The 13,773-nt window shown below is 43.7% G+C and overlaps 1 protein-coding gene across 3 annotated transcripts in view; it reads left to right on the top strand.

The window, feature by feature from the left end:
• Positions 1-884: 884 nt before the first annotated feature.
• The window catches only part of si:ch211-106a19.1 (uncharacterized protein LOC561797 homolog), a 45,499-nt gene continuing 32,610 nt past the window's right edge, over positions 885-13,773 (top strand). The window contains exons 1-2 of one of the 3 annotated variants that reach the window (XM_037097758.1): positions 885-1,207; positions 7,689-7,897. In XM_037097758.1, coding sequence (XP_036953653.1) covers positions 1,206-1,207; positions 7,689-7,897 — 211 coding nt within the window. In that variant the 5' untranslated portion in view covers positions 885-1,205. Of the gene's footprint in view, positions 1,649-7,688; positions 7,898-13,773 lie in introns of all 3 variants that reach the window. The other 2 variants (XM_037097759.1, XM_037097757.1) reach the window with 2 other exon arrangements.

Here is a 13,773-nt window from a genome sequence, read left to right as displayed (position 1 = left end):
CAAAACAGCCGTCTTTCACCTCAAAAACATTGCCTGCCTCCGTCCATCACCCGTCACTCTCCTTCACAGCTGCAGAAACTGACATCCACACATTCTTCACCTCCAGACTGGATTACTGGCTCTGTGCCCTCTATGGTACATCATCCACAATACAAAAAAAATATATATCCAGAACTCCAGAGGACTCAAGGACCCGTGACCACATCACCCCATGATACTGTAATACTGTGGATAAGAAAACCTACACGGTTCAATAACCATCAGTTTCTATACCTTACCTTGAAACCTGCAAGCCTACTCATGACAGCCCTTCGGATCACCTGCCATCTGCCACATCAAACTGTGATATAGATCAGGGACAAGAGATTATTGCTGGGCCGTTATTGATCCCTTTATTCCCCTCTCTATGACCCTGTGTATTGTGTGTCAGTCTGTTTGTGGTTATTTGATTAAATGGGCACTATGTAGCATTTGGAGAAGAAATTCATTCAAACTCAGAATTAATTTTTTTTACAATATCAATGAGGTAATAATACAAATTCAGAAACATTTACTTTTTCAATAACGATAACAATAACAATAAGGAAGATAAGGCCCCCTGAACAATGTTTGAAGCTGGAAAGGTGGCAGGGGCCATCACAAGTCGAGAAGTATGAAATTGTGTTGTTGCCTAATATGACTAATTAACTTTAAAGTGTTTATGTAACAGTCTGGTGATGCCACATTTTGACATAGGATTTGAGAGCCTTGAGATTAAATTATCTTAATGATGCAGAAAAATCAATCAACAGGTGGGGCCCCTGTGGAGTATGGGCCCCCAGATGTTAAAGAAGTGGTGAGGCAGGTGAAGTAAAACGTCACAGTTCATCCTCATCAATCAATATTTATTTTGACTCTGTTGTCAGGTGTTTTTTTTCTCCTCAATTTAACTTTATTTCCAACGTGTCAGCTGACCTGACAGCAGCAGGTCTGAGATCAGCAGCATGTCAAATGTTTAGGAATGTTTAGATAACAACGTCACGTGGCGCAGCTGTGAATCATAGACTTGAATTGATAGAGCGGCCATTTCCATTCAGGTCCACACTTCATGAATGACCCGGTTAGCAGCCGCTCCTCCCTGACATCGCTCACACTGGCTGTCTGGCACCGTCTTCGCGGAGATCAGGGTGGATTTGGTGGCAGCCTGGTTAGTTTACACAGAGGCCATGTAAGGAGTTTCCTTTCTATCCAGTCCAGCTCTGTGCTCTGAGTCCTCTGCAGTCTGCATCAGCAAAGTGTTTTGGCATCACTTCTCGTCCTGCCTTCGGTGTCCATTCCGGCGTCATGTGAACGGGGTTCACGGTGGTCTCTCTCGCCCTGGACCGGACCCTCCTCCTTCGAGCTCATTCCTCAGTGTCGGTCCTCGCTCAGGTAGTCCCGGTGGGGTAGCGTCCCTGTCCCCCGCTGTCCCCGGTTTATACTGCGCCCTTCGGCGTGCGGCGGAGCGGAGGATGAGCGAGCAAGGGAAGGGCTCGGCATCCGCCTCTGCCGCGGCCCCGGCACCTGGGTCGGATACTTACAAAGGCTGGCTTTTTAAATGGACCAACTATTTGAAAGGGTACCAGCGGCGGTGGTTTGTCCTCAGCAATGGTCTGCTTTCATACTACAGGTAAATTTTCCCGACGCAGTGTGACACATTTCTCCAAAGAGACGCCAACTGGGTGCACAGCCAGTCATCCAGCGTTTCTGTGTCAGCGCATCACTACAGCTGGCTGCCTCAGCTGGCTAGCATCAGGCTAAAGCTAGCTGTCAAACCGAGTCAGCTGTCTGTTTACTTCAAGCTGCTGACAGTGACAGAAACGTAGACATTTTACTTTGACCGGCTGTATGTTGCGGACAGATGCTGACACACACAGACAAACACATAGCAGCAATAGCTTTAATGTTTTTAACTCAATAAAGTGACGGAAATGCGACTAGTAGGAACAGACGTTGGTTAGCATACTGAGCTAGCGCGCGCTAGCCCGAGTCGGTCGGCTCATGGCAGTTGGAGACGCAACTGTCCGCTCCTAACTGACACTTAACTGCTCTTTTAAACGTCAATTTAGTAAAGTTGACGTCCTCCTTATTAAGTTTCATGTCAATGTCTCTTTCAACTTTTTTCATTCCATGTCAGCGTCATATAATTTTCTATCATTTTGCGACATTTACTCAGTCATCGCTTCAGCTAACGTCACTGAGCCAAGCTAACCGTTCTAACGTATGATCGCTGTAATGAGATAGCTAGTTGCTAGAGGTGGTCGCTGTCATCATCATAATCATTCTGTCTTCACTCCGGTCACGCACTTGCTAGCTCTGAGCTAACGCTAGCTTTACACAATGAAACACCTGTGGCTCAGGTGCTTTTTGCTAGGGAGTCATGTTTCCACAGGTGTGTGCGTGCGTGCGTGTGTGTGTGTGTGTGTGTGTGTGTGTGTGTGTGTGTGTGTGTGTGTTGAGGCACAACACGTAAACAATGAATGGATCATAAAGCATGTCAACCGGCTGGGGGACGTATTAGTCCTTCTGCACTTCACACACACACAGTTGGCTTTATCACAGTACTGGGTCTTATGAGCAGCTTGGATGACTCAAACAAATTCAAACTAAATGTTTTTCTCCAGCTACAACTGATATCATCTCACTGCCAGGGGAATAACTGTAACAGGGTCCAATCAAACTTGACCTTGGGATCAATTTGTGTGACAAAATAGCTCTAATGTCCACTTCCCAGCACTTTCCAGCTTTCACCTGAGCCACCTGATGAAGACGGTTAGATGTGGTTGAAAGCTCCGGAAGTTTTTTAAAAAGAATTTGACCTCTGAGTTGTGATTATTTGGTTACACGTACATTTGATTGTTTTCATTGCTTTCACTGCCTTGCACCTGCATGTTTAACCAGCTCGCTTGCAATCGCTTAATTGCTTTTGTCGATAGTGAAGGACTCTGCTGAATCGCCTCCTAGGTCAAACTGCCCTTGGTGCATTAAGGTTTGTCAGTTCATGAATAGACCTCACATTTACACCTTTTGCTCTTTGTGATGCAGCTATAAAGCAATTAATGATGCCTTACTGTATAGAAGAAGAAGAAGAAGCTTTTAATGGTCACATGCAGTCATGCCGAGCACATTATAGTGAAACATGTTTTATACTTTTAATCCATCCCTGGGGACCAGCAGACAGACACCGTATATAGTGCCTGCATGGTCCACATACAGAGAGAGATTGAGTATTTGCTGCAACAGTTGTTCACCCTGTCTGACCCAGTTTCCCTAATTAAAAGGGTTCAGAAGGTGCACCCACTGGCGTTAACCTTCCTCTGCTAACAGAGCTATTACTCTGAGCTGTCACCTGGAAGTTTAGACACCATCACACATGATTAAGAAAATCTCATAATTTCAAGCCTGATGTGCAAATGCAAACTTTAAGTGCTTGCAGTACTAAAAATAATTAATGTAATACTCAGCTGCTCCCTCCAGGAGAATCGTCATTTCAAATGTCATCTTTCGCTGAGCTGTTGGAGTTCAAAATCAGTTTTTCAGCAACCTTATTTAAAAGCTCTTCTACAGAGTGAATCGCTGTCAGTACGGGGATTTGGATCTGGCTCCTCTGACTGCAAGGCAAACTTTGACTCATGATGCATCCCTGCAGCTACTGTGGTCATAAATGCACTCTGCAAAAACATACATTTTCAGATTGGATAGAGAACATTCTGTGCTGTGCTTGCCGAAAACAATGTGTGGAGGCCATCTCATCCCGTGCAGGCCAGTGCCAGACTTTCTCAAGCGGCCTGATTGTCTTTTGTTGTCAGTGCTGTTATCTGACACAGAGGTTTTGTAGCCAAATCTGCACTCCTGCTGTAGCTGGCAATGAAAGGAAAGACGCCTGTTGCCTCTACCCTCTATTAATAGTCCATTATGTTGTAAGGTGACTGCTGTCCCTGATGTAAAGGTAGCCTGTCGACATCTGAGCACAGATGCAGTGAAGCGTTCCCCTCCACCGCTGGCTTCATGGTAGACCGTATTGTTCCGGTCTGACTTCAGGCTTTGTGTTCTGTCTGAGCCTTCTCTGGCCGACTGTCTGTGCTTCTATTGTGAGTGAAGGAAAAGGGAAACAGACAAATGTGACAACATGTTAATTAAAATGTCTTCGCAGCATGTCAAGTGAATTGTGCTGATCTCAGATGTACGCTCTGCAGAACATTTTTGTTCTTGTCCTACAATTATTAGACGAGCATGCAGAGAAGATGCTAGTTATAAATAGCCTTATGTCATTATACTACCAGTCACTAATTTATTAACACTTAAGATGCTGCTCACAAGAATATTGTGTTTTACTTTGTATTGGAAGTTGAAGCCCTGAAAGGATTTAATGAAGTCTGTTTCGATAAGTATATGACATGATTTGATGGATGGATATGTCATAAGAGGATGCACTTTAAAGCCAGAGCCAGTCTTGTCAGATTGATGTAGTCCAACATGCATTGATCAGTTGTATTTGTTTGCCCTTTCTTAAAGGCCAGTTCGTATTTAAATCAATAGGGACCGACTGCCAATTAGAGATCTAGCCAATAACCTGAGGGATTACTTTCATTCCCAAAGCCGACTGCTGTCAAAGCAAAGCCTTAGTCCTCTAACTTGTTGCTCAGAAGCCAAAGTCCATTTGGCGACCATAATCAATGCCCTGACTCTGTGGATGTACTGACACACTCAGCACTTGTGCCTGTTAAACTGTAATGAGTTTTACAGAGATCCAGCGTTGCACTTGTTATTGATTACTTCTGGCTTCAACACTGCAAGGCAGGCTGTCTTTTATTCCACGTCAGCCTCGTGTCGTTTTTAGTTTAAGTCCCAGAAAGAGCCTCGTTGCTGCTTTCTCAAGAGGACATGTGATAAGAGCTGTGTCCTCTCTCACTCTTGCTGAACAGCTTTCACTTTTAATTTCTTAATTGACTTTTCCTCCCAGTTTTAATACTCTCGCTTTTACTTACTCACATCTTAGCGTAAATCTGGCACGGTGCTTTAGGGAAGATTACAGGGCATTAAAACTTTGAGTGCTATTGGAGCTGCCCTATCAGTATATCCGGCCTGGTCTTTTGTAGTAGAGTCGGCCTGACACGTTTCCTTCTCAGCTGCAGGAGAGTAACTAGATAGTATCAATTTAAGTGCTCACTGGGGGTTCGGCACCACCACCCTTTTCAGGAGTCAGGTTATAGTGTTGCTGCTGGCACATGTGGAGGGAGAGTGCTGATCTCGCCAACCTTGGGCCCAGCTGGAGGGTAGAGCCTGGCTTGAACCCTGTTTACTGGCCTGGCACGTCAGCAGAGTGACTGGAGCAAGAAATGTGGATGCTGTGATCTAATCTTTTTAATGGGCTCTTCGTTGGTTTTAGCACCAGGCTACTGTGTGTGTGTCCGTGAATGCGTCTTTGTGCACGAGCCTGTCCGGGTGGTCTACGTGTTTTTTTTTCCATGAAGGTGAGAGCAGCAGAGTGACGTTAAAGAGAGCAGGGAGTCTAGCCACATTCTCTCCATCCCATTGTTTCAGTCTCTCAGCAGGTCATGTTATCCTAAGCATGTTACAGTATCCTTGCTTTGGTCTTCTTGTCTTATGTTTCCTCTCTGTCTTCAGCACCACACATTCCCCAGCGTTTCTCTGGCTCTCTCCCTCCATATCTTGTGATATTTCAGCCCCCAGTCACAACAAAACCCCGTCGGCATTCTCATGCTCTGAGTACTGTGCCCTGTTTCCTCTGCATCTCTGTGAATGTCTCCTCATGCTTGTGGCCGTCTGTTCTTTGTTGTTCACTGGTTGTTGTTCTGTCATTACATGCTCCAGATCGGTGGATTTGTGTTTTATGACGATGTGTGCACATGGGACTGAAAGGTAAAGCACTGCTGTTCTCTCCTGGCTTAGCACAATTTGCAGGATCTCTCTCATGCCCTCAGCCGCCCCGACTCACTTTTCTTTAGTACCTTATCACCTTTGTTGTCCTTATCTCTATTTCCCAGCTTTTGTAGTTTTCTTGACTGTACAATTTCACGGCCTTTGCATGGCCTCACCTCCCCACAGGGCAGAAGTGATCAGCAGGACTCTCATCTTACTCATCAGCAGCTCATTCACTTTGTTGACCCACTTACAGACAGGACTCTGCAGCTGAGCACGGCTGGGCTCGGCTGGAAGCCGGGCTGTTCAGGATCCCTGCCCGCCCTCCGCACGGCTTCGCATGGCCCCAGTGCGGTCTTGTCTGTACAACTGATGTGCACAGAGCGCCAGCCAGAGAGTGGTACACTGAAGCGCTTGTTCTGGATTGGCATTTTAACAACGCTTGACTTCAGCCAGTAGGAGCAGTGTGAGGGAAATCACTGCCTGGCAGAACTTAAAAATTCACTTCAACCTCTGACTTAATAAGGCGGCAGCCATCATGTCAGTGTCGACTGAGACAGGAGGTGGTGTGGAGCTCAGTGTTACTGAGCAGCAGCTGCTCTTGGCAGTGAGGGCTCACGAGTGGATGGATGGATTGAAGTTCACACCCACAGACAAATACAGACGCATCCACGTGATTGCATGGCTGCATGATTTAAAGTGGCTGTTTCTAAAATATGGATGGGTAATCATGTGACAATGAGGGTTTAGGAACATGTTTGTTTAGACATCCACCACAGCATGTGATTTCACTGATTAGCTGCTGCTCTCTGGTTGAGAGTGTTAATCAGCAAAATCAGCAGCCTGTGGCCGTCGGGGTGAACTGCATGTGCTCAGCTTTCTGAGGGCCATGATGGTCCATGCAGCTTAGCTTGTCTGACCGTGACAGACTGTCAGCCAGCCAGCCCTCTTAGCTCCCAGTAGTAAATGCAACATTTCTCTTGGACTTACTTTCTTTCACTTCAGCATGTGCTTGTAACTTTGTTTGGATAAAAACCTTATCTAAAAAACTTAAAACTCATGTTGTCTCAGGTTTAAAATGCTATTTTTTCTGTTTTAGATGAAGTACAGCAACTATTAAACTTTTTGCTACAGCTGTGCACACTGTCATGCAGGCATTGTTTTATTGCACAGTCTTTTGGACACAGTCTGTGCATTTGGCTTAGACTTGCACAGCGTGTGTACGTACAACACTCTCATGCCTCTCTGTTCTAATCTCTTGCTCTGCTACTTTGGCTCTCTCCCCAACAGTCTCGTACTTTTTTCTACTACCTCTCACACTCTGTTCTCTCTTTGTTCACACTGTCATTCATTGTTTGGTTCTGTTCACTACAGAGGCTTGGAGTGAGACAATGGCCTTGCTATCTGGACTACTGTGGCCCACTGAATGTGCAACAGTTGGTCTTAGTGGAAGCCACACAGAATACCCACAATTCAGCTCTCTCACAGCAGGGCAGGCAGGTCACGCTGAGTGAATTAGAAGCTCAAACTATCTTATTTATTTAACATTAGCTAATAAAGGTTTAGATTTCCTTACTGGGTGACTGCCACAGAGAACATGTGTGTTTAGTGAAATAAGTATTTCAAGTGCTGCTTGGCTTTCAAAGTGAATGTTTATATAATGTTTGAGCATTTCTCTGTCCCTTCTTGCCTCCCTGCTTGTGCTTGTTGGATGTATGAATGTCAAATATAACATCCCATCTTTGGTATGACAAATAAGTCTCTTTCTGCCTGGTATTCTGTTGCAGGACTCAGGCAGAGATGGCCCATACGTGTCGTGGAACAATCAACTTGGCCACGGCGCACATCGACACAGAGGACGCCTGCAACATTGTCCTGAGCAGCGGCGGCCGCACATACCACCTGAAAGCTAGCACGGAAGTGGAGAGGCAGAGATGGGTCACAGCACTGGAGTTGGCCAAAGCTAAAGCTATCCGCATGATGAACGATCAGTCTGGTAAGAGCGGCTGAAGCGAGCAGAGATTTTTATATGGAAAATCTAAGCTGCATGGCATGCTTTTTATAGTCTAAGTGCAAGCTGTAAGAGCGTCACACACCCATGAGGCACTTACGCAAGACATTAATTGGCAGAATTTAACCTTGATAAATAGGCTGAGCTGATAACGGCAGTCTTTGGGCAAACATACAGTTCAAGAGTGTGTATTATCTTTGTTAGGTCAGTTATCAAGATTCCTGAAATGTCAAAGGTGTGTGCAGCAAGTTCAGCATGGTCCTCTGACCAGCGTAGATATTTTGATATATACATTTTCCAGTGTCCCCTGCCAGTTCATATTCAGCACAGCTAGTGTATCAGCTCCTTATATATTGTTATTCAGATTCCAGAATGAGCCAGAAGAGGGCAGCGCTGTCTGCTCAGTTGAGTCAGAAAACAAGCATGAGTATGCTAATGCTGCTGTGAAAACCTGGGCTTCCATTCAGCAGCCTCCTGACAACAAGACAGTCTCCTTTCCAAGGGGACTCATTCTTGTATGGTTATATAAAGGGTCGCTGGTCAAAGGCTGTGGGAAAAGCCTGGGAGGAGCGTTTTTCTTCACATTTCACCCTGGCATCATCCCAAAGCCTCCCTGTCTCAGTCTTCTGCAGACAGGGTCTATAGAGGCTTAGACAGGCTATATATTCCTCTGGCCTCCATTTGAAAGTCAGATCACCAAATATAGACTGTGGGAGATTCTGAGTGCTTTTTAGCTCACCAGATCCAGTGAGCAGGAGAGAAAGGTTGGTGTTTTTATATTTAGAAATGGGTAGGCTATTGGAATACCCACATATTTGATGAGTGTATGTAATTAATTGTTTGTGTGTGTCTGCATATCTTCTGCAGCATTGTCTGGTGTCAAGTACACGTACCACACGCTGCTGTTCCTTTTTGTATAGTGCCCCCTCTTAATTCACTGTTTGCCTTGTTAACCTGATGTATGTGTTAGATAAACCTTCATCAGGCACAGATTAATTGGGAAAAACAGAAATATAAAACATTCACACTTCCAATGTTTAATTTTACACCCAGTGTAACATCCTGGGCCCATTCCAGGATCCAGTGATTTAAAAATGATGAAATAAGAGCCGTAACAATTCGAAGCATAGATGATTGACAGAAAAATAGTTGCAGACTATTTTTGATAATCCATTAATCCATTAAAGTAATTTCAAAATACTGTTTTCAGCCTTTTTGTGGACATCTTTTTCAGTGTTTTTCAGTGAATACAACAAGGCATTTTAGATTTCACCAGAGACTTTGAGAGACTGGAATAGATATTTTCCATTATTTTCTGATATTTTATTGACAAGATGATTAATCAGACTTACTAGTGAGCATACCTCTGCCAAGGCCCAGCTACCCCTCTCAAGCCTAATTCAGTACCAAATTAAACATATTTAACGCTATCCTAAATAGGCTAAATACGCTTTTTGATTATTATTTTTTTTTTTTTTATCAAGATGCATTATTACCCGAGAAATTGACAAAAACACTATCATCTTGCCAAATGCATTGAAAAAATATTTTGTGTCCTTTTGAAATGTAGTAAAAAGCAACTTCACCTGATACATGATGTCAGGCGACCTCTCCTCAGTTCACATGTGATGTGATGGCTATTGTAAGCTGATTCTATGAAAGGGAAGCAGTCATCAAAGTTGACCAGCTCGCCTTTGAGCCACTGACTGTTTTATTTTCATCCCACTCTTCTGAGCAAACGTTTGACATTTGAATGCTTGAAAACACACACACCTGCCTCCGTGTATCTGAGATGCCCTCGAGTGAGTCCGCTGAGTCCATTTGTCACACCAGGGTCCCCGTTGTCTTCATTGCACCGTGTAGATTTAAATGCTGTCACTCAGAACCTCCTGAACTGTTTGCTGAATACTCTGTTCAATCTCTGGCAATTATTGAATGAGTGTTATAATTGCTTTGTCACGCGTTGGACTTTTATTTTATGACGCAGTCAATTGTTAGTACTTTGTTCAAGCGTTGACTCAGTAACTGCTTTAAAGCTTAGAGGACGAAGACGAGTGTCTTTGTGTTTTTCTAACATTTCCTTTCACAGCTAATCTAAGTGTGGGAGGAGGATTTAAGAGGATGTGAGAAAAGGGACTCTGTGTGAGAAAATTAAGTATCTCTTGATTCAGCTGCGACAGAGAACAATTCTTCAGTGCCACAGTGAATGATTATATATGTTGCCTATCACAATTTTTAATTTGTAGATAATTTTGGAGGATCTCTGTCTTTGTCAGTGGAGTGAGACGGATCAGTAACAGGGTGCGTACACATTCATTAACCCGTCCTCTTTCGGCTTTGTCAGTGGAACTTATATTGATCTCCTTAGAGAGGCACAGTGTAAACTCCTGGCACATCATGTGTGTAGTTAGAGACCAAAGTTTGATATCCTTGATGTGGCTTGTTGTTTCATTACTGTTCTGATTGGTCCTTTATCTTCTTTTCTATCTGAAAATCACAATTTCATCTAGTGTTGCACTCCTGTTCCAGCTCCAATCTCAGCTTCTCTCTTTGTCTGTGAGCCCAGAGATTCTTTTCTATGTACACCTGACCTGAACCAGAATCAATTACTCCAATTTCTCATTAGTACTGCTGTCACATCTAGCAGTCTTTTTCCATTTGTAAGCCTTCTCTTGTAAATTGCCTGTCCTTCCATGAGTGCATCTTGTTCTAATTTAGCCTTAGATTGGATTTCTGACAGTTTACAGAAGCTGCTGCCTTTAGTCTGAGGGGAAACATTCAGCAGGTGGCAGTGTTTCCCTTCACTTCAACACGGCCTCTCCTATGGGTTTCGCCTGCTTTGTTTTTGCTGCTGCTGTGAAAGTGGGATCACAGCGTGTTGAATCACTTGTTCCAGTGGTGGCTCCTATTTTGAATTTTACACAAGGGGAGATTTGCTGCTTGGATGGTGAATTTTTACTGGGTCCTGCTGGAACACTTTATTTGAAGTCGGTGGAAAATAATTGAGGAATTCATGGATGCTGAAACCCTGTCAGCCAGTCTGTGGTTTCTGTGGGGTCTAGTTGAGTTCACACTGATACAGCTGATGTAGGTGGGAGATTAAGCTAAGCAGCTACAGATCCACATGAGAGGCTCTCCTCCTGAACCTCACCCTGTGTGCCCAGCATGAAAGCTGATGTGTATCTTGAGTTCTACAACAGCAGTTCATTGATCTGCGTCAGCATTTGATCACTGAGTCAATCTGGCAGTCCTCCAGTGACGTTTCACTTGATCTGCCTCTGGTTACTCTGGTGTGTGAGTGACCAGATGTTTACATTTGTCTTCTTGCTTGAGTTATTTCTCTCTCAGTCTTTTCTCTCTCATGTCCTCACTGCTGTTCTCCCTTTACAGTAAAAGGTTGTGCTCTGTCCATGGTCCTGAAACAGTGTGAGGACTGAGCTTTATTTGTCTCACCCCTCCTACATCTCTTGGTCCCGATCGCCTCCCTGTTTTTTTTGTTTTTTTCCCCTCCAGTCGCTCCGGCACTCGCTTTTCCTCTCCCTCCCAGTCACCCTCTCGCTGGCTGTCTGGTTTTCCTGCCCCCTCCCTTCCTCCCTCTTTCTTCCTCCCTCTCCTCCTCTTCTCACTCTCAGTAAGCCGTTTTACTCTGCTTTTCATCCGGCGGGGTTTTAGTCCTGAATGGAATGACCCTCTGCTTTTCCCACTCATTTTCTTCTGCTTAAAACGTAGCTATAGTCCTGCAAAGTCTTGGGGGCGGAAAGAAGCGGGATAAGGCACAGTTTCTCCTCTTGTAAGTATGCAGCTTTTTTGTCCATTAACACTGATGTGCTCTGGAATGTGTGTGCATGTTGTTTGTCTGTACACATGTGCTAAACTGATCAGATGCAGCTGTATAGAAGTGCTGCAGCTCATTGGGGAATATTGGTTGATTTGTAGTGGATGAGTCAAGGATATCTATTGTTAGACAGAGGCTGTGGACAGTAGACAGAATTAGATCTCATTCAGGAGGCAGACTCTGCTTTGCAAACAGATGGAAAACATTGTAGAATTGTTAAAGAAGTCAGGAAGTAAGATGTAAAAATGTTTCTCTGTTGAGCAGCAAATTGAACACATGGACAATTAATTACTTTTTGGATGCATTTTCCCCTTTGTGAAAGCCAGTAATGAACCTTTCTGGGCTGGGCAAGAGACTCTGGTTGTATGCAGCCTTGGTTTTATTACACTGGTCAACAACACGACGATAAATTCAGACACAAAAGTTTTCAGTAATAGCTACATAATTTTCATGACTCACAATAAGGTTTTAATGATTAACTGATAAAATAAAAAAACAAAACACAGTCCCTCTACATTGTAGAAAATACTACCACCTACTATATTAATCATACTACGCTTCATCTCCTGCACGACTTCCTGAGCTCATGAAAGGATGTTATGAAATGACAGATGGCATGCTTATTATTGTCATCAATTAGTTCTGCAGCGGCTGCGCATCGAATCGCTTGTCCTTGTTTGTCTCAGATGTAAAAGCGCGTGCCGGCAGAGGTCGATTTTGCTAGATCAGCTCGGTCCCCTAAGACGAGGGAGATGGAGACAAAGCGATCAGAGGCAGATTCTGTCTTGTAACATAACAAACATTACCGCCAGATGAAGCCAAGCTCTTCACAGAGATCACAAACAGCAGCGGCTGTCCAAGTAGTCAACCTGCCAAAAATTGTCCTCTGGGTGTCCCACCCCCCCCTTTTTTTTCCCTGCTTTTGTTTTTCGTCTAAGTTTAACTTCTTTCTTTTCCGTCTGTTCCAAATGTAACACCCAAGTGTCCCCGTGAGCTGAGACCTCTGCTGTCTCATAATGGATTTGACCTTTCTAAACTCACACTCCCTCCATAAACTGCACGTCCCACCCACCACTGTTGGCCGTGCCGACACATCGATCTTGGTGTTACACGTCACCTGCTTCCTCTCCCACTGGTCTGACCTTACTCTTTGAAACTCCACTGAGTCTATCTTGTCATTCTTCTTTGAGTATATTCAACACAGCTAAAGCAAAAAAAAAAAAACGTCTTGGCTTCTTCCTTCACCTAAATTTTAACTTCCACTTCTTTATTCTTTGTCATTGTATTTTTAAAACACCTCAGCATGTTGAGTGAAGTCTTGACACAACAGAGATGCCACTTCCTTCCTATCTCAGCATGCTAAGACATTAAAAGCAGGTTTGCTGGCTGAGACCAAGCTCACCACACTGAGTACAGCAGAAAGCAGCACACGTGTTGTGGCTTCTCCATGTCAACCCTCTTCCTGCTATTATGCAACAGAAGAGGTTTAAGATCTATGTGTTGACCACAGTTCCCATTGCATGTTACAGAGCAACCAAAAAGCATTTTTCAGTCAACTTTTAATGTTCCATGCTCAAATTAAAATGATTTAAGGTGTTAAAACATTTAAATGGTAGGAAAAGAAGTCTTAGTTTGTTGTAAGTAGTCTCAGTTAGATATTAGGTTAGAAGTAATGTTTTAATATTTTAGAGTTTAATTCTTGGTTCACTGATTTTAAAAACAAAAACAAGTTTTTTGAGGATGAAGCTGTCAGCAACTTTTGAAGTGATTGCTCTCATCTATTGTATTTTAAAGATACAAAAAATGAATCTCTGTATGTTGTGATAATCCGTTGTTTTTTAAGCAAACATTAGCTGGTTCTAGCTTCTTACATGTAAGATTTGCCACTTTTCTTTATGAAAGTCAATGAAGAGTCATTTGGGTTTTGGACGAAAGAAGCAATTTGAAGACATTGCTTTAGTTCTCTGGGAAATATGATAAGCATTTTTCATTTTTTTTTTTACATTTTATGAACTACAATAAGTTA

Source organism: Acanthopagrus latus, chromosome 5 (genome assembly GCF_904848185.1).
Source record: "Acanthopagrus latus isolate v.2019 chromosome 5, fAcaLat1.1, whole genome shotgun sequence".
NCBI lineage: Eukaryota > Metazoa > Chordata > Actinopteri > Spariformes > Sparidae > Acanthopagrus > Acanthopagrus latus.
This window is presented reverse-complemented; position numbering and strand designations above follow the sequence as displayed.